Source organism: Callionymus lyra, chromosome 19 (assembly GCF_982586985.1).
Source record: "Callionymus lyra chromosome 19, fCalLyr1.hap1.1, whole genome shotgun sequence".
NCBI lineage: Eukaryota > Metazoa > Chordata > Actinopteri > Syngnathiformes > Callionymidae > Callionymus > Callionymus lyra.
This window is the reverse complement of record NC_141836.1, coordinates 6,522,578-6,549,546: the sequence shown is the minus strand read 5'-3', so window position 1 is coordinate 6,549,546 and position 26,969 is coordinate 6,522,578. Positions and strand designations below refer to the sequence as shown.

The window sequence follows — 26,969 nt, the reverse complement described above, 5'->3', positions numbered from 1 at the left end:
GAGGGGCCGGGTCGGTGTTAGCTGTGTGTCCTTCTCTATTCCTTTACCTTCCACCCTTCTCCTGGTCAACAGGCTCTGTGAGTGGCGTCGTTTCTCCTGGTTGGGTTGTGTTGTGCTCTTGCCGTGTGTGGTTTTTGTCATCGTGTTTGTTCTGTGTGTGATCCTTCCCCTATTTCAGATATATAACAGAGTTTGTGGACCTGGGAAATGTATCTGCGCTGAGAACGTTCAGAGTTCTCCGAGCATTGAAAACTATCTCTGTCATTCCAGGTGAGACTCAGTTTAAACACTAAGGCTGATCCTCTCACCCTTTTCTTTCTCACAATGACTCTACGACTTTGATTTGAGCAACGGCTACTGAATTGGAGACATGAAGCCATTTTTTGATGTATTTCTTTCTCCAAAATGATCAAAAATGGTACCAATACATTTTTGATAGGCTTTGCAGTCTCCTCGAGTGTCTGCTCTCCGTCCTGCCTCCTCCCTCTCTTTCCTCCCTCTCTTTCCTCCCTCTTTCTTACTGTCTTTACCCTTTTCACTCTTTCTCACTCTCTTTACCCTTTTCAATCTCTTTTCTCTCTCTTTCTCACTCTCTTTACCTGTTTCACTCTCTCTTTCTCACTCTCTTTACCCTTTTCACTCTCTTTTCTCTCTCTTTTTCACTATAGTTTCCTCTTTTTACTCCCTTTCTCACTCTATTTACCTCTTTTCGCTCTCTTTTTCACTCTATTTTCCTCTTTCTACTCCCTTTCTCACTCTATTTGCCTCTTTTCACTCTCTTTCCTCTCTCTTTTTAACTCTATTTACTCCCTCTTTCTCACTGTCTTTACCCTTTTCACTCTCTTTCCTCCCTCTTTCTTACTGTCTTTACCCTTTTCACTCTCTTTCCTCCCTCTTTCTCACTCTCTTTACCCTTTTCACTCTCTTTCCTCCCTCTTTCTTACTGTCTTTACCCTTTTCACTCTCTTTCCTCCCTCTTTCTTACTGTCTTTACCCTTTTCACTCTCTTTCCTCCCTCTTTCTCACTCTGTTTACCCTTTTCACTCTCTTTACTCTCTCTTTTTCACTCTATTTTTCTCTCCTTCCTCCCTCTTTCTCACTCTCTTTACCCTTTTCACTCTCTTTACTCTCTCTTTTTCACTCTATTTTTCCCTATTCACTCTCTTTTCTCTCTTTTTCCACCCTCTATTTTCCCCCTTTCACTCTTTTATCCCTTTTTAATTTTTTCCACCATTTTTACTATCTTCTCCCTCTTTTTCCTTTTCACTTTATGTTTTTGACTCTCTTAACCTTTTTTCACCCTGTTCTCTCTCTCTCTCGACCAATTTTGACTCTCTTTTCTTTTTCACTCTGTCCATACCCTTCTTACTCTCTTTACCTTTTTTCAACTTTATCATTCTCTTTGCCCTTTTTAACCCTCTTTACCTTACTCCCTCTCTTTACTCTCTCTCCCCCTCGTCCCTCTCAAGTCTCTTCCCTCCTCTGGATTGAAAATCAATCTCTCAGTAGTGTCGACGCTGAACTCGATTCTGTTCGGCTCGTACACTACGTCTGAGGAATTTGGACTCAAATTGAGTTGGTAGAATACTCGTGGAAACATCCGCCGCTATGATGATGATGATGATGATGATGAGGATGAAGACTGCCAAGCCTAGTGTGTGAACATACTTCTGCTGCATGATGCTTCTCAGTCACTTGCTTTGACGATAATCTAGTAGCGAGAGCTTGGCTGACTAACGCCGCCCCGACTTTTGATTTCTCCTTTTTTTTTCTTCTACCTTTGCTTTCTTCCTCTTCACCGCGAGGGTTCACATCCCGGAGGTTCTGGGTTCGCAGCTGGGACGGTCACGTGACCGCTTGACCCCCATCTGGTGGTCACTGGCCACAGATCAATGGGTCAGGGTGGGAGCTGGTCAGTGCTCACAGCTGGTGTCGTAAACTGTCCCAGCTCCCCAGGGTTCCCAGCCTCCTCGCTGATGTATGACCTCTGACCTTCTCTGCTCACTTCTTCTGACTTGGGCCCGGAGTGGTGTCGGACCGGTCCGCCTGCTGGATGCTGCTGTGGTTACCATGGTGATGAAGGCGATGGTGTAGATCAGAATTGGGGGAGGGGGGTTTGTGGGTGGGGGGTGCGGTTGCACCTCTGGCTGCTGGACCTGCTGGAAAGGAAGGCGTGACACAGCAGGGTGCTGGTCCGGGTGGACGGGTGAAGAAAGTGTCCACGGTTGTTCAGCCTTGGAGTTTAAATGACCTGCATGTGTTTTCCTGCCTGACCCCCCCTCCTCCCCCCTTTCATGCCCCCCTTGTGCTGCAGTGCTCTTTAAAAGACCCTCACCGGTCCAGGCTTCCCTCTCTCTCTCCACGTCCGTCCAAATTCCCGATTGACCGTCCAGCAGTCGTCACAAAGATGATCTGGGACGAGAGAGCGAGCGGGAAGAGTCTGAATATTTGTTTTTCGTTTCCAATCTTGTGTGTTTTCTGTCACTGCTGTGGTCTCTGACCTCATGATGTACAAACTCTTGAAACATGTGGAGGAGAAGCAGCTTCTTCACCTGCTGCTCTGTGTGTGCGTGTGTGTCCCTTTGTGTGTGTGGGTGTGCGTGTGTGCGCGTGTGTTGCTGCGTGTGTGTGTTTGTCCCTGTGTGTGTGTGTGTTTGTCCCTTTGTGTGTGTGGGTGTGCTTGTGTGCGTGTGTGTGTTTGTCCCTGTGTGTGTGTCCCTGTGTGTATGTTACTGCGTGTGTGTGTCTGTGTTTGTGTCCTTGTGTGTCTCTACGTGCACGTGTGTCCCTCTGTGTGTGTCTCCCTGTGTATGTGTCTTTGTTTGTGTTTGTCTGTTTCCCTTTGTGTGTCTGTGTATATGCACCCATGTCCCTGTGTGTGTATGTGTGTGTGTGTGTGTGTGTGCGCGTGTTTGTGTGTCCCGATATGTGTTTCTGTGTGTGTTTCCCTATGTCCATGTTTGTCTCCCTGTATATATGTCTGTGTTTGTGTCTTTTTTGTTTCTGTGTGTCTGTGTTTCCCTGTGTGTCTGTTTCCCTTTGTGTGTATGTATATGTGCACCTATGTCCCTGTGTGTGCGCTTGTGTATTTCCCTGTATATGTGTTTTTGTGACCCTCTGTGTGTGTTTGTGTGTCCCTGTGTGTGTCCTGTGTGTGCATGCGTATGTATGTTTGTGTTTGTGTGTGTGTGTGTGCATGTGCGTGCGTGTGTGTCCTGTGTGTGTGTGTGTGTGTGTGTGTGTGTGCATACGTGTGTGTGTGTGTGTGTGTGTGTGTGTGTGTGTGTGTGTGTGTGTGTGTGTGTGTGTGTGTGTGTGTGTGTGTGTGTGTGTGTGTGTGTGTGTGTGTGTGTGTGTGTGTGTGTGTGTGTGTGTGTGTGTATGTGTGTGAATGTGTGTGTGTGTGTGTGTGTGCATGTGCGTGCGTGTGTCCGCCACAGGCCTGAAGACCATCGTCGGAGCTCTGATCCAGTCGGTGAAGAAGCTGTCGGACGTGATGATCCTCACCGTCTTCTGTCTGAGCGTCTTCGCTCTCATCGGCCTGCAGCTCTTCATGGGGAACCTGCGGCACAAGTGCGTCTTCTGGCCCATCAACTTCAACGACAGCTACCCGGCCAACAGCAGCCGAGTCTTCGACTGGGACGAGTACATCACCAACGACAGTATGTGTCTCGGGGACGCTCCGGGGGTGCCGACGTGGTCTCAGTCCTGCTTCTGTGTCCTCTGTGCAGCCAACTTCTACTTCCTGCCCGGCCAGCTGGACGCGCTGCTCTGCGGGAACAGCTCCGACTCCGGGTGAGTTCTGCCCTCTCCCGGTACCTGCCTGGACCCGATGGTTAAATGTTGACGGTTTTTGCGTTCCTGGACCCAGACGCTGCCCTGAAGGCTACACGTGCATGAAAGCCGGCAGAAACCCCAACTACGGCTACACCAGCTTCGACAGCTTCGGCTGGGCCTTCCTGGCTCTCTTCAGGCTCATGACGCAGGACTTCTGGGAGAACCTCTACATGCTGGTAAACACTCGTAGAAGAACGGAGAGAAGACATCAGTTCTTCTAGAAGTGACGCGTCTCTCGGCCTCACAGACGCTGCGGGCGGCAGGGAAGACCTACATGATCTTCTTCGTCCTGGTGATCTTCGTCGGCTCCTTCTACCTCGTCAACTTGATCCTGGCCGTGGTGGCCATGGCCTACGAGGAGCAGAACCAGGCCACCATGGAGGAGGCCCTGCAGAAGGAGGAGGAGTTCAAGGCCATGTTGGAGCAGCTGAAGAAGCAGCAGGAGGACGCTCAGGTGGCGCACCCGTTGGCTGGTGTAGTCGCTCGTGAACTCTGACCTCCCTCTCCCCCCCTTTCAGACGGCCGCCATGGCGACGTCGGCGGGCACGGTGTCCGAGGACGCGGTGGAAGACGACGGAGGAGGTCACTTGTCCTGCAGCTCCTCCGAGATGTCCAAGCTGAGCTCCAAGAGCGCCAAAGAAAGACGGAACAGGAAGAAGAAGTGGCGGCAGAAGGAGCAGGAGAAAGAGAAGGGCGACAGCGAGAAGTTCGTCAAGTCCGAGTCGGACGACGGGAGCAAGAGGAGCCGGTTCCGCTTCCCCGACAATCGACTGGGTCGAAAGTCTTCCATCATGAACCAGGTATGAGTCCAGGACGATGTGTTAAGATACTGGGAAACAACACCATATATGGCGTCAGAATAATATGGTTTTGCACCTCAATGTTAAAATGTTAAAATTGTTTATCAAAACTTTTGTTCAGGCCGTGAATTATTTTTCTAAATAACTTAATTAACCAAAACCAGAATCCAGAAAGGTTTAATTTAATTTTTTTATAACTGAAGTTTATTATTTTTACTATAATATTTCAAAGACAATATTTACCAAAATGTTATGTTTTTTTTAAATTATCACATTTACATTTTTTATTTGATATGAAACTGTTGGTATAATCGTTATAATAGTTACAATCTCACGGTTGTGAGATTACATTTCATCGAAATTAGAATGAATAAAATAATATATATTTAAAATAATAGAATATTTATAATTCGATTTTATTTTTTATAGGATTTGTACTTTTTAATAAATGATTTAAAAAAAATGAAATGCTTAAAAAAAAAAAAATTAGTTTATATTTAATAGTGTGTTTTAGCATCAGATTTTTATTTAATAATTGAATGCAATGTATTTTAAATTGCGTTATTTAAAGGTTTATTTAAAAGAAAAAGATGTATTTTGTATTTGTATCAAATCGAATCAATGTCTAGTATATCAGCATTTTTTTTTATTAAAAAATAAATTAAATAAATTAAAATCGAATTATTAGTATGTGTTAAAAAAAAAGGATTCATTTTGATAATATATATATTTTTTAATTCAATTATTTTAAAAAATAAAAGGATTCAACCTTTCAATATAATTTTTTTTATTTTATTCTGTTATTAAAAAAATAAACACTTCCATATTTCACATCATCATGCTCATGCTTGTGACCCAGAGGTCACTGAGAAGGACAGTATCCAACCTATAATTTGTGTGACAGCAACACACACGTACACAAACACACATCTACACAAACACACACGTACACAAACACACATCTACACAAACACACACGTACACAAACACACATCTACACAAACACACACGTACACAAACACACATCTACACAAACACACACGTACACAAACACACATCTACACAAACACACATGTACACAAACACACATGTACACAAACACACATCTATACAAACACACACGTACACAAACACACGTGTACACAAACACACATCTACACAAACACACACGTACACAAACACACATCTACACAAACACACATGTACACAAACACACATCTACACAAACACACATGTACACAAACACACATCTACACAAACACACATTTACACAAACACACATCTATACAAACACACATGTACACAAACACACATCTATACAAACACACATGTACACAAACACACATGTACACAAACACACATCTACACAAACACACATCTACACAAACACACACGTACACAAACACACATCTACACAAACGTGCATCATCAGCCAAAAAAAAAAAAACCCATCGTCATGACTCGCTTTTTTTCCTGCCCATCCCTGCATTACCCTGTGACCTTGCATGACCTTGTGGGTGTCGCACGTCACGTGACCGAACCCCTGCGGGAATAGACCCGGTGGATCAATGACGCCCCAGGAACGCTCTCTCTCTCTCTCTCTCTCTCTGTCTGCAGTCGCTGCTCAGCATCCCCGGCTCGCCCTTCCTGTCGCGCCACAACAGCAAGAGCAGCATCTTCAGCTTCAAGGGCCGCGGGAAGGACGTGGGCTCGGAGAACGAGTTCGCCGACGACGAGCACAGCACGGTGGAGGAGTGCGAGGAGCGCCGGGGTTCGCTCTTCAGCCCCTACAGGCGCAGCAGCTACAGCGGCTACCACGGCAAGAGGAACAGTACGGTGGATTGCAACGGCGTGGTGTCGCTGATCGGCCCCGGGCCCGGCGGACGCCTTCTGCCCGAGGTGAAAATAGATAAGGCAGCTACTGACGACAGTGTAAGGAAGTCCAGGAGTAGAAAGTATCTAGGCATGGCCCCCCCTCGTCTCTCTCTCTTCTCTCATTTTTGCAACTCCGTATGTATCTCTTGGCTCAGCGCTCGCGCCTCCTCCCCCCCCGGGCCCCGCAGTGTATGCTGCCCCCGACCGTAGAGCTATAGTTACTGTAGCTCAGTGGACGTGACGCTGGATCCAGTCTCTTCTAGTCGTTGGAGCAACAACACAAACACACGTGACACACACACATCTAGACGCACACCTCACCGACAATTCTTGAAAACTCGGCTGCTAAAACTGAAACATTGGTGTCACTCTCCACCTGACTCACTCCAGAGTGATAGTTGGCCATTGAAATGTAGAATTGACACAAACTCACTCACTCACTCACTAAAGCACACACTCACTCGCTATCTTACACCCACTCAACACACTTACCCTCACAAACACTCTTTCTTACAAACACACAATCACTCTCTCTCTGTAGCTCACACAAGCACACACTGCTTACTCACTGTTTACAATATCACACGTTCTCACTCTTGCATATACTTTCTGTCTCTCACTCTTGCACACATTCACTCTTGCACACACTTTTTGTCTCTCGCTCTCACTCTTGCACACACTTTCTGTCTCTCGCTCTCACTCTTGCACACACTTTTTGTCTCTCGCTCTCACTCTTGCACACACTTTCTGTCTCTCGCTCTCACTCTTGCACACACTTTCTGTCTCTCGCTCTCACTCTTGCACACACTTTCTGTCTCTCGCTCTCACTCTTGCACACACTTTTTGTCTCTCGCTCTCACTCTTGCACACACTTTTTGTCTCTCGCTCTCACTCTTGCACACACTTTCTGTCTCTCGCTCTCACTCTTGCACACACTTTCTGTCTCTCGCTCTCACTCTTGCACACACTTTTTGTCTCTCGCTCTCACTCTTGCACACACTTTCTGTCTCTCGCTCTCACTCTTGCACACACTTTCTGTCTCTCGCTCTCACTCTTGCACACACTTTTTGTCTCTCGCTCTCACTCTTGCACACACTTTCTGTCTCTCGCTCTCACTCTTGCACACACTTTTTGTCTCTCGCTCTCACTCTTGCACACACTTTTTGTCTCTCGCTCTCACTCTTGCACACACTTTCTGTCTCTTGCTCTCGCACACACTCACTCTTGCACACACTTTTTGTCTCTCGCTCTCAATCTTGCACACACTTTCTGTCTCTCGCTCTCACTCTTGCACACTCTTCTGTCTCTCACTCTTGCACACACTTACTCTTGCACACACTTTCTGTCTCTTGCTCTCACTCTTGCACACTTTCTGTCTCTCACTCTTGCACACACTTTCTGTCTCTCGCTCTCACTCTTGCACACACTTTCTGTCTCTCACTCTTGCACACACTCACTCTTGCACACACTTTCTGTCTCTCACTCTTGCACACACTCACTCTTGCACACACTTTCTGTCTCTCGCTCTCACTCTTGCACACACTTTCTGTCTCTCACTCTTGCACACACTCACTCTTGCACACACTTTCTGTCTCTCACTCTTGCACACACACACTCTTGCACACACTTTCTGTCTCTCACTCTTGCACACACTCACTCTTGCACACACTTTCTGTCTCTCACTCTTGCACACACTCACTCTTGCACACACTTTCTGTCTCTCGCTCTCACTCTTGCACACACTTTCTGTCTCTCACTCTTGCACACACTCACTCTTGCACACACTTTCTGTCTCTCACTCTTGCACACACACACTCTTGCACACACTTTCTGTCTCTCACTCTTGCACACACTCACTCTTGCACACACTTTCTGTCTCTCACTCTTGCACACACACACTCTTGCACACACTTTCTGTCTCTCACTCTCACACACACTCTCACTCTTGCACAGTCTAGCAAACATTAATTTACTCCTCTGACACACGCAAACACTCACTCTAGCTCACAGTCAAATGCTAACTGACAATTGACACAATATCACACTCACACTCACTAACTCTCTAACTCTCACTCACTCACTCACTCACTCACTCACTCACTCACTCACTCACTCACTCACTCACTCACTCACTCTCAGGCGTCAGAGGTGGATCTGGGTGGAGCAGAAGCAGCATGATGTAGCTCAGTAGAACTTTGCTGATGATGAATGTAACTTCTTGACTTGAGCATGACGTGCATGAGACTGGAGGACGTGACACACGACCTGGTTTCTGTTTGCAATATAAGTGAACGGTTCAAAGTAGGACGAGCGAGCGAGAGTGGAACTTGACCTGGTGGTTATATTGCAATGGTAGCGACGTTAGTGCATGTCCGGAGCAAGAATCTAGGCAAAGAGGAGAAGATGCTAACGTAGCTGCATGCAAGACACACACGGAAACACACAACAGAATGAAACGAACGTGGAAATGTCTCTAAAACTTTTTTTTTTTTTTTCGCTGCCATGCTCTTGTGCACTTCCCTCTGCCTCCGGCGCTGACCCGGGATGCTGTTCATGTCCTCTCCACGGGTGCTTGATTCTTCCTCTCCCCCTGACAGCCGACTACTGAGGTTGAGGTGAAGAAGAAGCTGTCGGGCTCCCTGATGGTGTCTGTGGACCAGCTCAATACCTCCTTTGGGCGGAAAGAGCGGGCCAACAGTGTCATGAGCGTCATTACCAACACTCTCGTGGAGGGTACTGACACTTTCACCTGCTCTTTAACCTGCTCTCTCATTCTATGACACCAGTTTCCTGCTTATCTGCTTTGCTTCTCCAGCAGTCTCAGATACATACAAACTCTCTGCATGCTTCTATATTGTATCGCCTCGCCAGTACTCTGTGTTTGACCTCCGACCTGCCCTATGTCCTCAGAACTGGAGGAGTCTCAGCGCAAGTGTCCGCCGTGCTGGTATAAGTTTTCTAACACATTCCTGATCTGGGAGTGCTCGCCCAAGTGGCTGAGGATCAAGGAGATCATCAACCAGATCGTGATGGACCCGTTCGTGGACCTGTCCATCACCATCTGCATCGTGCTCAACACCCTCTTCATGGCCATGGAGCACTACCCCATGACCCCCGACTTCGAGAGCATGCTTTCCGTCGGTAACTTGGTAAGTGGATCCTCACTTGATGTCCGGGCGAACAGGCTGCAGATGGAGACCTGCGCTGAGAGGAGCTATTTTTAGGAGCAGGTCTCTCGGTGCCAAGTTAGGCCGAAGCCATCTTTGTTTCAGCCTAGCAGTGTTTAAGTGGGGCACAGGCCGCTGCCTCAATTCTTTCTTTAGGCAACACGTGTGGAGTTAGTATGTTCTTATCCACATGTGCACTCCAGTTTCCTCCCACAGCCCACAAACACTCAGAGGTTCATCATATTAACCGGAGAATGTGAAGGCTCCTGACTAGGACTGTAAATAAAATGTTCCTCTTATGTTATTGAACTCGACATCACTGCCGTAGTATGTCTGCGGGCGTGAGTTTGTGCGTGGATGGTTTTTTTTTTTGTCTCCCCCTCTTATTGCCTGTCCAGGGTTTCCCCTGTAGACCTTGTGGACCTGCTCGAAGAAAAGATGAAGATGTGTTTCTGGACCAAACCTTTGCTGTTCTTGTCTGAAAATCTCTGATGAATCCTGGCGATTCTCGTCCTTCAGGTCTTCACGGGGATCTTTGCTGGTGAGATGATGTTCAAGCTAGTGGCCATGGATCCCTACTACTACTTTCAGGAAGCCTGGAACTGTTTCGACGGCTTCATTGTGACACTGAGTTTGGTGGAACTGGCCCTGGCCGATGTGGAGGGTCTGTCGGTGCTGCGCTCCTTCCGACTGGTAAAAGAACTCGATGTTGGATGTTGTCCGGTCCGTGTGTTTGTGTGTGTGTGTCGTGGTCTTCTAAAGCTGCTAGTTCATGTGCCCGAAGTGGTTCTTAATGGGTCGTTTAAACTGTGGCAAGAACATCGATCTCACTATCAAGTTTATGTCCTTCTTCCTTTTTCACACTTTCAATGCTAGCAGCTGAAAGACGACGGGAAACCATTTTGGACAATCGATCATCACTAAAGTGTCTTTCTTAAAGTATAAGAAGTGAATTTATAAACCATTTCCTTCCATAACAGGGTCGCCATCATCAGTGTTGTGTAATGCTTGGTTGTGATCTAAAGAATATCAATCCAACCTGTAACATTCATAGAATAGCCAAGTTAAAGAAATAGTTGCCTCAAAAGTATCTAACTGTTGTTGGTCCTCACAGTTAACAGGTTGATGATCCCTCAAAGGAACAAGACATGTGTGTTGTGACCGTGAGTCGGCCATGTCTGTGTGACTGATTCCTTGTGTGTTCCGCTGCAGCTGCGAGTTTTCAAGCTTGCGAAGTCCTGGCCCACCCTCAACATGCTGATCAAGATCATCGGTAATTCGGTGGGAGCTCTTGGAAACCTGACCCTGGTTCTGGCCATCATCGTCTTCATCTTTGCCGTGGTGGGCATGCAGCTCTTCGGCAAGAGCTACAAAGACTGCGTTTGCAAGATCAACGCCGACTGTGTGCTGCCTCGCTGGCACATGAACGACTTCTTCCACTCCTTCCTCATCGTCTTCCGGGTCCTGTGCGGGGAGTGGATTGAGACCATGTGGGACTGCATGGAGGTGGCGGGTCAGGGCATGTGCCTCATTGTCTTCATGATGGTCATGGTCATCGGGAATTTAGTGGTGAGTCTTATATCAAGTTAGTACTTCAAAGTACTTTCACCTTCACCTCCTTAGACGAAAGGCACTGTCACTGTCTTGCATTCTTACCAGAAGCATTTGATCACAAGCTGCGGTCAGTTAGTTGGATCACTACCAATGACCTGATTAACCAGCAAGTCAAAATGTCTGACAGAAGGAAAACCTTGGCATCCTGACCGCTCGTGTGTCCCCAGGTGCTGAACCTTTTCCTTGCCTTGTTGCTGAGCTCGTTCAGTGCAGACAACTTGGCGGCTACGGATGACGACGGCGAACCCAATAACCTGCAGATCTCCGTCAAGCGGATCAAAATAGGGATCGCCTGGTTCAAAAGTAAAGTTCGCAAGTCCAGCCTTCTCCGGAAGCCTCAGATGGAGGACGAGCAGAAGCCGCTGGACGACATGTACGACAAGAAGCTGAACTGCATCGCTAACCACACGGGGGTGGACATCAACCGGGACCTGGACTACGCTAAGAATGGCAATGGAACCACCAGTGGGATCGGCAGCAGCGTCGGGAAGTACATGATTGACGAGGATCACATGTCGTTCATCCACAACCCCAACCTGACCGTTTGCGTTCCCATTGCCGTGGGGGAGTCCGACTTTGAGAACTTGAACACGGAGGACTTTAGCAGCGAGTCCGAAAACGAAAACAGCAAAGAGGTCAGTATCAGTGAGGCCTTCAAGGTCTATGCATTCTTAAAGTTTAAAACACAAGCAACACAAGTTTAGTTTTTAGTTCCTGCCTTCAATCACTGGTGACCCTACATAAGTGGCCGTGAACTAGTAAAATAACTTTGAAACATGGAACGAATGCAAACTAATTATGGCATTTTAGTGACCTTTGACCTTTCCGTGTCTGCAGCTGGACGACACCAGTTCTTCTGAGGGCAGCACTATCGACATCAAGCCGGACGTGGAGGAGGTGGTGGTGGTGGAGACGGTGGAGGAGTACATGGAGCCGGACGCCTGCTGGACTGACGGTGAGACCACAACTCCCGCTGCTCCCTAACCTCCCACTCAGACTCAAGTTGTGGGTGAAAGTTGTTCACTCAGAAGGATGATTTCTGAGGCACACGGAGAAGCTCACGTTCATCTGAACACGGAACAAAAGTGAGCGTCTCCTTTTTGTCTGTAGGTTGTGTGGCGAAGTACAAGTGTTGTGATGTGCCAATTACCCACGGCTGGGGCAAGAACTGGTGGTTCCTGAGGAAAACCTGCTACCTCATCGTGGAGCACAACTGGTTTGAGACCCTCATCATCTTCATGATCTTGCTGAGCAGCGGAGCTCTGGTAAGGAACACACACCCTTCACCTATCCCTGACCCTCGTATGCCACTCGTTTGTTTACTAAACATATATCAAGGTGGGCAATAGTCTTGTTTATCCGAAAAGATGGTCCAATCTAGGAGGTTGTAGAGTAGACACCAATCACTGATAAACCCCTCGACATTAAATAAAATAGTAGTGACCATATAATTTTCCGCCTGTTTATTTTAAAACATGTATTTTAACCTACAAACTCAACTTTGAATTTGAGGTGCCAAGGACCCTCTCAGTCACAAAGTCCTGAACCGTTACCATAATGCTTTGCCGCCCAGCCAACCTCACACGTAGCAAGATAGACGTAGAAGTTGATAACAGTATTCAGCTGTCACGTGGTGTGTAGCAAGACATCATTGGAGTTTACTGTTTGGTCGGCAACACAAGTAAGGTGGGTTATGTTGAAAATATGTGCTGTTTCGATAAATAATCGGTTTGTTAATGTGTAAATAAAACCAAGTAGTTTTTGCGTTCTTGACAGAATTATAATTAAATATATTTAGTTTCAAAAAATAATAATTGTTTGTCTGTCTTCAGGCTTTTGAGGACGTTTACATCGAGCAGAGGAAAACTATCCGTGTGATCCTGGAATACGCCGACAGAGTTTTCACCTACATTTTCATTCTGGAGATGTTACTGAAGTGGGTGGCTTACGGATTCGTGAAGTACTTCACCAACGCCTGGTGTTGGCTAGACTTCTTCATTGTCGATGTAAGTATGGTTCATGTCCCCCTGCTCTAGGCCAGACTAGTAGAGTACAGAGCCACATCATGCTGCTACAACAAGGCGGCGGCGGAACCGAGTTAGCTCGCTTTGTAACATGTGACGTTGCGAGACGACGAGCTTCCTGCGACTCTGCGGGTCTGACGGTGGTTTACAGGACCGAGGTCTGTCCAGGAGCGCCGAGTCACATGGAGCGTCGTCGCGGCCTCTCTGAGCTGCTGGAATACACAGAACGGACTTTTTGTTTTATATTGTTCTCGGCCCATTTTGATTAACTAATCAGGTCACCTGAACTGGATGGCTTGAGTGTGTCCAGACGCACTTCAAATTGTGAGTCGGCCAATCAGACATAAGGAAGTAGAGTCGGCTCACGTCTATAATGAGTCGCTGGTCGGATCTAAATTCCAGACACGCTCGGAGGGAATCATTCTGATCTTGTGTCTCTGTGACTCTGTCTGTCTCTGACCTTTACCCTTTCTCTTCGTACTTCTCTGCTCCTTGCCAAGTGTGAAGGAAGCGCTCGGGGAACGTCTCGCTGCAACATCAAAACTCAGAGGGATAACAAACATAAATTAATGATAAAAAACGCAGACAGACGTTCCCTGGCGTCCTTCATCTTGAGCTAACTGCCTCCACAGTACATCACCTCTGACCAACCTTTGAATGGATTCCAGTCAGTGGCCAGAGTTCAGTGTGTTCCACCCTGTGACCCCCTGGATGACCCCCTTAAGTGTCACACACACCAGTTTCTAGTTCAACAACACAGTGAGGTTTGTGTAAAGCATAAACAATCTCTGAAGATCAACTCCAGGGGTTTCCCCTGAAGTTGTTCTTGTGGCTCAGAGATTAAAAAAAAGTCACATGTAGAGAAGCTGAAACATCAACATGCAAACTGACATTCACAGCACTCATCCAACAATAGTCACCCGACGGCAGGTCTGTCACCCCCACCCTCACCCCAAAACCCTCCAGTGTCAGGACTGTGGTGATGTTGTGCTGAGATGTAATGATGGTGAGCAGGCCGAGGTACGTTTGATGCTCTGCAAGTTGTGTCGCTTCCACTGACCTGGACCAAGGGGGGGTGAGGGGCACCATCATTCAGAGGCCTACATCTTTGTGATTATGTTCCTCTTCAGTTCTCCTCTGTTCCCTTTTGTCCATCACTTTGTTTTTGTCTGAGTCAGGATAGTTGTAGGCAGTTTCATCTTTTCTTTTCCACTCAGATTATTTTCACCATTCTCTTTGTTTTGGTCGCATCATTGGATCACAGCTCCCGATGTCAGTGGTCCTGCAGAAGTGTCAGTGTGGGACGTTCTGGCTCTTGAGATCAACACCACACACCAGAGGGTCAGGCTGAAGGTGACATTTCTCCCCCAAAAATGTAGAGTAGACGAGGCAAAATCTTTATTTTTCCCTCTTCATGCCAGAAGTAGGGAAGAATGACGACGGCGATGGTCTTCCTGAGATGATCACATGATTGAACTGTTGAAAATTCTGACTGACCCCAGACCCTTGCACCCCCTCAGTGTTCCCCTCCATCACAGGTTGACACCGTATCTCAAAATAAAGATTTTGCCTCCAACTTTCCCAGAGTGACCCTGGTAAGCGTTCAGGCTGCTAAACGTGTTAATCACCCTCCGCTGAAAGAAACTGGTGCTCCCTCTAGGCAGACTCACTGAAGCATCTTAAAAACAACCGGAACCATCTGCTGGTCACTCCAAACAAGCTTTAGAGCATCTCTCTGACCGCAGCGACAACAACTGACCATTTCCTGTCCTGTGGACTCCCCACTCTACGAGTCGAGTGCAGAACACACTCATGCAGAGTCTGAGTTGTTATGATGTACTTTTGTTTATAAAAGTTGATTTAAAAGTCTGAGAATAACTACTTACGACTGCTTGAGTTCTATTCGCTAATGTGGTGGCGAAATCAAGCTCCCATGAGACAACTCTTTGAACTCTTAAGGCGCACGGGATTATAAGGTGCATTAACCACATAATATAACAACATAATAATACTATGGAGCCTCACAAAGTAATACTGAAGGCAGAGTAATGTATTCTAGAGCTCCGTGTACCACATTAGTTCGAGGCCAGTAAGCACAACCAGAATTATAATTTAATTGCCAAAAATGTAAGGATTTTAAGTGCGCCTTATAGTCCGGAATATACGGTACAAAAAGACTTTACAAACAGCGACACCTGCGTCATAAAGGCCATCCTCATCCAAGCATGACCGGGACGCACCAGTTTCTTGACGGTTCTGTTTCTAAGATGGGCTGTTTTGTGTAACTCAAATGTTTCCTGTATTCTTCTGTCTTCTAAGTGCAAATAACTTTTGCATCCCATCAGAAACTTTGTCCCCGTGTGTCCGTGTGTGATAGTCATGTGACCGTGACTCTCCATAACTTTCATAACTTGATGCTTGAGAAAAACTGACAAACTTGTACATGTTGATTTGTATTCTTTCTCTTAGGTTCCATTAGTTTGTCTGTCTTAAATTGTTTGGGATTTATTGCCTGAGCCCGACAGCAGGACGGAGAGACAGTGTTAGAGGGGCAAGGGTAAGGCTCTCAAGTCTGTTGGGTTTTTTTTCTATCCACTTCTCCAGAATAACTTCTCTATTTCCCTCCTTCCCGCTCTGCCACCTCAGCCAGCCCCTTTTTGCTTGTGTGTTTGACAATTGTGTAGCAAAAATGTTTGTGTCTATTGACCCTCAGTTTCAGCCCTATGTCTCTATCTCCTCTCTCAACCACACGTTTTCTTTGCAGGTTCAGGACTTTTCAAATAACACCAAACTCCCCTACGGCCTCCTGCTACTAAAACCCACGCACATAAAAGCTATACTGAACCATGACCTTCTATATGAGCGTGTGCACATGTATAACTGGTGTGCATGCGTACACGTGACTCGATTTCTGTGTGTAGCTCCGCCCGGGCCGAACCTTCCCTCGTCAACATTCTCTAACAGTCTGGAACCTCTTTTGCTTCTCTGTCTTTGTTCAGGTCTCTATAGTCAGCCTTGTTGCTAATGCGCTGGGCTACTCCGATCTAGGGCCCATTAAATCACTAAGGACACTAAGAGCCTTGAGACCCCTCAGAGCCTTGTCACGTTTTGAAGGGATGAGGGTAAGATCCAAAGCTAAGCAGCTGATCCTTCCGCATGCCCATTCTACAGTTTCAAGCATGCTAGAACTGATCTTTCAAAGCAAGAACAAACTAAGACGACAAAAAAAAGTCCAAAATACTTTGGGGGATTGTTTTTTTCTTGTCAAGAAAGCAAATGCTAAGATTTCACGTCTCCATGCGCAGCTCAGAACCATGTATTTGTTAGAGAGCCAGTCATGATGCAGCTCACGACCTCTCCAGCCGGGTCGGCAATTGAATCTTGATGAATTAATATCTGCATTCTGAAAACTAGCCTCCAAATTCTCTCCTTCGAAGCTGCCTCATCACACCAGTCAACAGCTGGACACCTGATGTGCTCATCAGAACTTCTTTTGATTGGCCGAGCAGCTGACATGTCATCCCATGAAACATCCTACACTAGCTCTTCATTCGGCCTGAAAATCGACCGCTTTAGTTAAGACCCCCCCCCCCCTTCCTTCCCCTTCACCATGATCCAATACTCACTCCTCTCCAAGCTCATCCCTCGATGCATCGAGAACAACCAGCAGGAACCGAGAAGCCACAACACCAACAACCTTCATCCTGACCAGTTTTACAAACTAGAGACGTTCAATTGACAATTGGTCGGACTGCCTCGGCAGTGACTCTAGATCTAATTGGTTTTCTCCACTGGTGCGGGAGGGGCGGTTGCACCTGGTTGTTGTCACCTTTAGGCCTCCTGTTTGTCTCCTCTCCTTCCTGCCTCTCATCTCTGAAACACTCTTGGACTGGTTTCTTTGTCTTCTAGTTTGAGCTTTTTCCACCACCTCAACCCACGTTAGTCCCATCCTTGCTACACCCACTCCACTCGTCCCACCCCACTCTTCACAACTCCATCCTGGCCCGGTTTAGACGGGATTGGAACATGTCTCCTACGTGCTCGGGATCGTTTGGCGACCGCCGTCGAGGATGTTACTGGTTATATGGAAATAGGATTCATTTATTTATCAGTGCTAGACGTAGTAGAAAACAAGAGTGCCATTAGTGTCACACCTGGTGTAAGGCACGACTAAACTCGACTCTAGAACTTGTACATACACAGAAGGACTACTTCAAATTCGTGCTAGACCAGGAAGTAGTGTGTTATTAGATCTGCCTATTGGAATGGGAAAAGGGCAGTAGTGATCCCAATATATGTAACAAAGCCACTTTACCGCTCGCCCGAGACTTTTTGTCCTGAGATGATGACTCTGTAAAAACAATAGGTCTACGAGGAACTTTACGTAATTGTACATTGGTCTTAGAAACAGACGTAGGACTCGGTAAGTTAAACTCCATCGATGGTTGTCGGCAGGCGCGAGGGAGAAGTGGGTCGGCTGGTAACGGGTCTTGCTGAAACCAGAAGAACGTCAGATTTGCTTTCATCGGTTCGGAGACGGTTTATGTTTGGACTGACATTAGGATTTGAAGTCGACGCGATAAATAACTGAATAGAGAAGAACCTGAATGGAGAGACGACATCATTTTTTTTCGACATGGGTCGTGAGAGGAAGTCTACGCCGCTATTACTGGCAGGATTAGCCTAGAGCGCTACAGTCCATCCATATCTTCTGATTTTGAAGCTCTAATATTTTTAATTCCTGAATCTTAGTTTGTCTATCACCCGCGACCTCTCCATCCACGCACTTCTCTATTTCTTTGTTTATTGACTCCAACGGTTCTTGAGTTTGCACAGTGTCATGTAACACGCATGTACTATGACTGCAGATGCACACATGCATTCTTGAAAGCCATTTTCCTCCGGGCCAGGCGCTCCGGGTGTCGGGAGCAAAAAGGGGGATCTCTCCACGGGCACGGTCGTGAGACACCTGCTAAACCATTGAGTTGCTCGCGGAGGGAACCTGCTCCCGGTCTCAGCCCGGCGTGGAGGACCGAGGAGGAAAATGGCTGAACCACAGACGTGCATGCTCAGCTGTCTGCCTGAGAGCTGCTGGTCGGCTGAGCCCATCACTGCGCTTGATGCTGTCCAGACTTAAAGATGGACGTGAACTTTACTCACATGATTCACTTAACTAGTGTCTGAACAAGATTATTAATATTATTGCTTATGGTGGATTTAGAGAACCAACACTTCAGAATGTCCCACAACAAACGTAAATTTTAGGAAGAAACAGTAGCACAGCAGCAGCCTATAGAAGAACAAAATACACACTAATGCGTTTTGTTCATTATTGCATAAGGTAAACATTGTTAGTTTTACTACTTCCAGTTGGAAGGTAAGATAATTAAAGACAGAAATTACCCGACTTTGGTTAATCCTCCTGGTAAGTTTGACCGTCGTGTTCGGACAGCAGAAGTATGCTAATCTAAGATCAACTTTCACGCTAAACTGAACGCCAGAGAACATTCTGAAGTGTCGGGTTTTGAAATGTCGCCCGGATCGTTTCTGGACTCTCACACTCATCTCTCTCCCCCTGGTCTGGTCTAGGTCGTAGTCAACGCCTTGGTGGGCGCCATCCCCTCCATTATGAATGTGTTGCTGGTTTGCCTCATATTTTGGCTGATTTTTAGCATCATGGGCGTCAACTTGTTCGCGGGCAAGTACTACTTCTGTTTCAACGAGACGTCCGAGGAATACTTTCCAGTCGACGTGGTCAACAACAAGACCCAGTGTGTAGCCTTGATGCATGAGAACTACACCGAGGTCCGGTGGAAGAACGTCAAAATTAACTTTGACAACGTTGGCGCCGGTTACCTGGCTCTCCTGCAAGTGGTGAGGATCACACTCTCTTGTCTATAAGTGACCTTCACTGACGTTAGCAGAAAATTGAAAAACGCTGTTTCTCTGTTCAAGGCTACATTCAAAGGCTGGATGGACATCATGTACGCGGCTGTGGACTCCAGAGGGGTAAGTGGTTAGAAAGGTTTGCTCCAGGATGTGAGGAGTCCACAGATGTAAACCAATGGACCTGATCTAGAATCTGGATGAGCCCAAGAGAAAAGTTGTTGAATACGAAGGATATTACAAATGATTGAGAGTCTAAAGATGTCATGTCCAGGTGGAGGACCAGCCGAGCTACGAAGTCAACATCTACATGTACATCTACTTCGTCGTCTTCATCATCTTTGGTTCCTTCTTCACCCTGAACCTCTTCATTGGTGTGATCATCGACAACTTCAACCAGCAGAAGAAAAAGATGAGAGATTTTCCGCTAGATGGTCTCTGTGTTTACATACGAGTAAGATTATGACCGTGTTTCTTTTTCTCGTTGCACTTTGGAGGTCAGGATATTTTCATGACTGAAGAACAGAAAAAGTATTACAACGCCATGAAAAAACTGGGCTCCAAAAAACCCCAAAAACCAATCCCACGTCCTCAGGTAACTTTTATTGATTCAATCTCTGCTCTGTTTTAATCCTGGATGATCCGAATGCAAACCCTCTACACCTTTCTCTTCAGAACCCAGTACAAGGAATGGTCTTTGACTTTGTGACTCAGCAAGTCTTCGACATCTCCATCATGATCTTGATCTGCCTCAACATGGTGACCATGATGGTGGAAACAGATGATCAGTCTGACGAGACGGAGCTGGTCCTCTACTGGGTCAACTTCATCTTCATCGTAGTGTTCACCACGGAGTTCCTGCTGAAACTCTTCGCTCTCCGCCACTACTACTTTACCAATGGCTGGAACATCTTCGACGTGGTTGTGGTCATCCTGTCCATCGTCGGTGAGTAAGAAACAGCTGTTCTTTGGTGTAAAGGTTTTGGAAAATAATGAAATGTCAACTCATCTGTCCTCAGGGATGTTCTTGGCCGACATCATTGAGAAATACTTCGTATCGCCAACTTTGTTCAGGGTCATCCGATTAGCGCGTATCGGACGAATCCTGCGTCTAATCAAGGGAGCCAAAGGTATCCGAACTTTGCTCTTCGCCCTGATGATGTCACTTCCTGCACTGTTCAACATCGGACTCCTGCTGTTCTTGGTCATGTTCATCTTTTCCATCTTTGGAATGTCGAACTTTGGCTACGTAAAACACGCTGCAGGAATTGACGACTTGTACAATTTCGAGACGTTCGGCAACAGCATGATCATCTTGTTCATGATAACCACGTCCGCTGGCTGGGATGGTTTGCTCCTGCCAATCCTGAACTATCCCCCAGACTGTGACCCTCTGCTGGAGAACCCCGGCACGTCTGTGAAGGGCGACTGTGGAAACCCCTCCGTGGGAATATTTTTCTTTGTCATGTACATCATCATATCCTTCCTGATTGTGGTTAACATGTACATCGCCATCATCCTGGAGAACTTCAGCGTGGCCACGGAGGAAAGTGCTGACCCACTGAGCGAGGACGACTTTGAGACCTTTTACGAGATCTGGGAGAAGTTCGACCCGACCGCCTCTCAGTTCATCACGTTTGCCAAGCTTTCTGACTTTGCAGACGCTCTGGAACACCCGCTCAGAGTGCCCAAGCCCAACACCATCGAGCTGATCGCGATGGACATGCCCATGGTGAGCGGTGACCGAATCCACTGCCTGGACATCCTGTTCGCCTTCACTAAGCGAGTGCTTGGAGATAGCGGTGAGCTGGACATGCTTCGGCAGCAGATGGAGGAGCGATTCGTGGCGGCCAACCCGTCGAAGGTCTCGTACGAACCCATCACCACCACGCTGCGTCGGAAGCAGGAGGACGTCTCTGCTCGGACCATCCAGAACGCCTACCGCGCTCACCTCATCCGACGCGGGATTATCTTCAAGCGACGCACTTTTACCAACAATAAGCTTGAGAACGGCGGAACCAACCCGGAGAAGAAGGAAAGCACGCCGTCCACGGCCTCGCTGCCCTCCTACGACAGCGTGACCAAACCCGATAAGGAGAAGCAGGACGACAATAAGGAGGAGTGGGCTCGCAAAGAGAAGGACAAAAACCAAAAAGATGAGTGGGAATCCAAATGTTAGGGTCACGTGACTCTCAGCCACAGTGAGACAAGACTCTGAGCTCCACTAACAAATGTAGAAACCTGGTCATGACTTTAAAAAAAAGAACAAACATGTTTACAGACTATTTACTGAGGCAACGTGGTTTTTGGCGTCACCATAGCCCAACCAAACATAATCAGTTGGGACTTTGCTGCCAAGTGACGCCAGAAGGACCGACAAGGTCAGCCTCAGACGTTTCATGGGGACCAACTGCCAAATGCACACTAATCTCTGATGAATCTTTTGGAGAACAGCGAAATTCCTGCCACCACAACAGCTGGACGCCTGGCTGACAGGCCAGCACAGGCCGCACCGTCACTGTCTCAGTCTGATGGTCCGTGCCCACCTTCAGAAGAGAAGGGCAAGTTTGGCGACAACAGAATCAACAGCGAGGCGAGGAGGAACCCGGGAACTGTAGAGCAGATGTTTTGTTTGTCATTGCTTCGTAGACTTGCATCTTCACGTTATTCCAACAGTAAAAAAAAAGAAAAAAAAAGATAATGCCCACGTCACTCACCCTCTCATCCCCTCTGTCTCTCTAGAGAAGACGCCAGGGTCAACCTCATTGTTCGGACCCAGGTTGGAGGAGGCAGAGTTGCAGATAAACAATAATAATTGTGCTCGTTCAATGCATAGAAATGACTTGCATGAAGGCATGTTTTGATCCGGAGTCATGCATGAGTAACCATAGTCCACGAGACGGCCGTCGCCACACAGCAGAGGAGGGACCGGGGTAAGGTTCAGAGCGGCCGTTTCCGGCCCGAGGCTGGTTTTCGTCCCAACCATCAGACGCGACAGAGGTGCGTTTCTCGTGGTCGTTTTGTCGAGGAAGTGACCCCCGGGGTTGCGGTGGACCAAAAGTTTTTTGTTTTAATTTCCTCTCCTACCTTATCGCCAGGAAGAGAGCGCCACCATCTCATTGCGCATCAGATCTCGGTCCGGACCTCCAGAGAAGTGGGTGTGCTCCGTTCACGCTCGTGACGGTGAATCACCATGAACGCTCGCCTTGACTGAACGGTGGCTCGCCGCTAAGGGCTCGTGGTTTTCTAGACTGTTGAATCAAGTGGTTTTGGTCTTTTATATCAGGGAGGTGGGAGTGTACCAACGCAGAGGGCCCAGAGGTCAGAGGGCATGAAGTTCCCTGTTCGTCAGTGTGTCATTGTGCGTCTGTGGGACCTCTGAACACTGTGTGCTGTTGGACCCGGGCTTGCGCTGTCTTTTCACATATGTGCAGGTTTTCACTTTTAAACTACGAAATCACGCGGCGCCAACGGTCGTCATGTTAGATCATCAGCAGTCGTCACGGTGACTACGTCGTACTTGAGCCTTGTGGGTGATTGTCGTGTCAAACCTGAGGGTCACTCCTCCGGGTCTTCCTGCCATTTTTCTACACAGGAGTGATGGTCCTATTCCGTGGTGGACCGGTCCGGTCCGGCCGCCACTCTTCGCACCACTGAATGCCATTCGGTGTGTCTAACACTGCCTGTACCAGAACCCCGTTTGTCCGTTTACACGACGACGTCTCTGTTTGGCTGCTGCACTAAAACCAAATACATTCCCAGTGAGGAGCGCAGGAGAGCGTCCATGTACCGTGCTCATCTTGGATGTAACGTTTTTAGACTCACAGAAAACAGTAAAAAATGCAAAAAAAAAGCAAAAAAAAAAAGAAATATCACACTCTGTACAGCGCAGGCTCCAGTGGCACAATCGTCGAACCACCTTTTTGAGAGAAACTATAAATATTGTACTATAACATTTGATTTGATCGGCATGCTTGTGGTGATTTGTTTTTTGTAAATAGGGAATTTTAAACTACTACTAATCAAAAGAGGAACAAAAACCAATAACCTAGAACGGCTTCCAGCTTCGTCACATTTGTTACCTTTTTTGGATTTTTTGAGACACTTTTCACTTTATTGATGGAAACTGAATGACTATAGATATTATATAAAATACGACAGATATATAAATGTATACATATATGTCTATATGTATATACATCCAACAAAGACACATCTGGTTTCTGTGCAACACGTCGCTGGATGTTTTCTGGAGCTGCTCGATTGTAGCCTGATCATGAGGAGGAAGATGTTACCAGCACATTCGTCACTTCCTGTCACGTCTCACCTTCACCGTGCTCGTCGTCGATCTCCAGTCTTTTTTCCGTTCTCGCACATCAGCGCCACCTACCTGCTCTCCATCCGCACCCTTCTTTAGTTGTCAGTGTCCACTCGATGGCATGTGCCTTTTCTGCTTTTTCTGCAAATTTGTGGTGAAGAGGAAGAAAGACGTGTTGCGAGGGGGGTCTGGGGGGTTCCACGTCCCGGGGCTGGAGACCTGCGAGTGTCATCTCCATGTTGTCAGCAGCTCGCCTTCCTTCGTCTTTCTGTTTCCATCTGAAATTTATTTTTGTATGGATATTCGGAGATTCTTTTCTAGCATGGTTCGGTATCTTTCTTTTTCTTTTTGCTGAAAAAAAAAAAAAAAAAAATTGCTTTTCAAACTGTTGTTTCTCATTTTTGACACGACGATAAAAGAGCAAATATGAAACGACATGTGTTGCACAAAAGCACTCAGACTCTTGGTACGAATATATGAACGATTGTCTTCATTTGAGCACGAACCTTTTTATGACCAATAAAGCAGCCTTCCAGTTATGACACGTGTCACCGTCTCTGCGTTTTAGGGGGGGCCCCCTGCTGGCGTGGAGGGTCACTACATCTACAAAACCAGAAAAAACAAACGAACCCATTGAAAGTTACACATGATAGTTGTTGATTTATATCAGTGACATTTTGATTTCAATGTTTTTTTAGGCATTACAGTTAAAAAAGTAATTAAATATTTTCCTAATTGACAGGTTGAATTATGTATTTATTAAGGAATTTAATTGAGAAATTAGAATATTTTCAAAATAAATAAAATTCCTCAATACTATTGTAAGACATTTTATAAAATATTTAATTTTGAATATGTTTTTCAATTAGAATATCTAACTATATGTGTGAAATATATCTATTTTTAAAAACAAAATTCAACCTTTTCCATTTAGACTTTTTCCACTCATGGTTTCTAAATGGGTCGGAGGTCGGTCGGGCTCCTTCGGTCGCGGTCACTCCCCCCGCGATCTAGTTGGACCTCTGCGGTTCTGAAATGGGGTGTCGAGCGGATCACAAACATCGAGACAAATGGACCGGAAGTGCTGTCGCGGTGAGTTTAATGACGTTATTGAGTTTGTAAAAAAAAAAAAAAAAAAGGTGAGATGCACTTTCACTTCCTGACGGGTTCGTTTCGCTGGTCTAATGACGGATGAGGATCAGGGACTCCTAAATGTTCTGCACGTTTATTGATCATCGATCCGAGGATGTGGGTTCTGTGAGGGCGGGGTGAGGGGGTGGGGGGTCTGCAGTGCAGATCCATGAATGCAGCACCAGAGACCGCTGAGTCAGCGGGACACGCCCTCCGCCGGCTGCTCTCAGCACTGCGTCCATCTCGGCGATGATCGGTACCGGGCTCCCGGGGGGGACGTGACGCGGGGGTCATGATGAAGGGAAATCCGACTTTTCTGCTCGTGCAAGACGGAGATGTTCGACCAGCTGTCACACCGTCGCCCTCCTTCCCAACCCCCGTCCTGACAGACCTCCTCACGGCACCAAGACGTGGGCGGAACCGGGCGAGTCCATTGAAGCCAACATCCGTTTGTGTTTCCCTAAAATAAAAGCAGTTCCAAATGTTGGACCGATGTTCAAACGTTATCATGTCTTAACGTCATCTTAGCATTATCATCATCCTCATCTTCATCACCATAATCTTCATCATCATGTTCCTCATCTACACCTTCATCACCATCTTCATCAAGTTCCTCATCTTCACCTTCAACACCATCATCTTCATCATGATGTTCCTCATCGTCACCTTCATCATCATCACCTACCTTCTCATTATTATCATCATCATCATCATTACCATAACCTTCATAATCATGTTCCTCATCGTCACCTTCATCATCATCACCTACCTTCTCATTATTATCATCATCATCATCATCACCATAACCTTCATAATCATGTTCCTCATCGTCACCTTCATCACCATCATCTTCATCAAGTTCCTCATCGTCACCTTCATCACCATCATCTTCATCATCATGTTCCTCATTGTCATCATCATCTCCATCATCTTCATCATCGTGTTCATCATCGTGTTCCTCATCGTCACCTTCATCACCATCATCTTCATCATCATGTTCCTCATCGTCACCTTCATCACCATCATCTTCATCATCATGTTCCTCATCGTCACCTTCATCACCATCATCTTCATCATCATGTTCATCATTGTCATCTGTTTCCATCTGTAATTTATTTTTGTATGGATGGATATTCCATCTTCCATCATCCTCTTCATCTCAATCATCACAATCATCACCATTCATCATCAACTTTATCATCTCCATCATTGCCATCATCTTCTTCATCTCAATCATCTCAATCATCACCATCATCTTCATCAACTTTATCATCTCCATCATCACCATCATCTTCTTCATCTCAATCATCACCATCATCTTCATCAACTTTATTATCTCCATCAAAGCCATCATTTATAATTTTCCCATCATCATCTCCCACATATTTTTTATAATCATCATCACCATCATCTTCTTTGGCATCGTCTTTATCATCATCTTATTTATCTTCATCATGATCTTTATCACCTTCATCATCATTCTCGTCATCATCGCCATCATCAACTTTGTCATCTCCATCATTCATAAATTCCACCATCCTCATGTTTATTTATCATCATCATGTCCACCATCTTCTTCATCATCATCATCATCATCATCATCTCCACCATCTTCTTCATCATCATCATCATCATCATCATCTCCACCATCTTCTTCATCATCATCATCATCATCATCATCTCCACCATCTTCTTCATCATCTTCATCTTCATCATCTTCATCGTCATCATCATCTCCACCATCTTCATCATCATCTTCATCTTCAACACCATCATCTTCTTTGGCATCGTCTTTATCATCATCATATTTATCTTCATCATGATCTTTATCACCTTCATCATCATTCTCGTCATCATCACCATCATCAACTTTGTCATCTCCATCATTCATAAATTCCACCATCCTCATGTTTATTTATCATCATCATGTCCACCATCTTCTTCATCATCATCATCATCATCTCCACCATCTTCTTCATCATCATCATCATCATCTCCACCATCTTCTTCATCATCTTCATCTTCATCTTCATCTTCATCATCGTCATAGTCATCGTCATCATCATCATCATCATCATCATCATCATCATCATCATTTCCACTATCTTCATCATCATCTTCATCTTCATCTTCATCTTCATCTTCATCTTCATCTTCAACACCATCATTTTCAGACTGAACGGAAACGTGTGCATTAGAAAACGTAAAGTAAAAATCGTAAAGAGACGCAATAGCGCCACCTGCTGGTTTGTAAACACGAGCGCGAAGAGACCAAAGAGGAAGTAGATTTGTTTTAGGTCCGACGTGACGTCACGCG

At 46.4% G+C, this 26,969-nt stretch overlaps 1 protein-coding gene across 8 annotated transcripts in view; it reads left to right on the top strand.

The window, feature by feature from the left end:
- scn8aa (sodium channel, voltage gated, type VIII, alpha subunit a) overlaps positions 1-24,060 on the top strand; it is a 34,622-nt gene extending 10,562 nt beyond the window's left edge. For 2 of the 8 annotated variants that reach the window (XM_087780901.1, XM_087780903.1), the window contains exons 6-26: positions 179-270; positions 3,441-3,795; positions 3,872-4,013; positions 4,085-4,291; positions 4,356-4,637; positions 6,255-6,569; positions 9,110-9,245; positions 9,423-9,661; positions 10,199-10,372; positions 10,892-11,248; positions 11,461-11,928; positions 12,131-12,248; positions 12,404-12,558; positions 13,126-13,299; positions 16,317-16,439; positions 18,907-19,191; positions 19,273-19,326; positions 19,478-19,615; positions 19,694-19,798; positions 19,879-20,149; positions 20,223-24,060. In XM_087780901.1, the coding sequence (XP_087637027.1) occupies positions 179-270; positions 3,441-3,795; positions 3,872-4,013; positions 4,085-4,291; positions 4,356-4,637; positions 6,255-6,569; positions 9,110-9,245; positions 9,423-9,661; positions 10,199-10,372; positions 10,892-11,248; positions 11,461-11,928; positions 12,131-12,248; positions 12,404-12,558; positions 13,126-13,299; positions 16,317-16,439; positions 18,907-19,191; positions 19,273-19,326; positions 19,478-19,615; positions 19,694-19,798; positions 19,879-20,149; positions 20,223-21,382 (5,350 nt within the window). In that variant the 3' untranslated portion in view covers positions 21,383-24,060. The remainder of the gene's footprint in view (positions 1-178; positions 271-3,440; positions 3,796-3,871; positions 4,014-4,084; positions 4,292-4,355; positions 4,638-6,254; positions 6,570-9,109; positions 9,246-9,422; positions 9,662-10,198; positions 10,373-10,891; positions 11,249-11,460; positions 11,929-12,130; positions 12,249-12,403; positions 12,559-13,125; positions 13,300-16,316; positions 16,440-18,906; positions 19,192-19,272; positions 19,327-19,477; positions 19,616-19,693; positions 19,799-19,878; positions 20,150-20,222) is intronic. The other 6 variants (XM_087780907.1, XM_087780905.1, XM_087780904.1 and 3 more) reach the window with 6 other exon arrangements.
- The last annotated feature ends 2,909 nt before the right edge of the window (positions 24,061-26,969 follow it).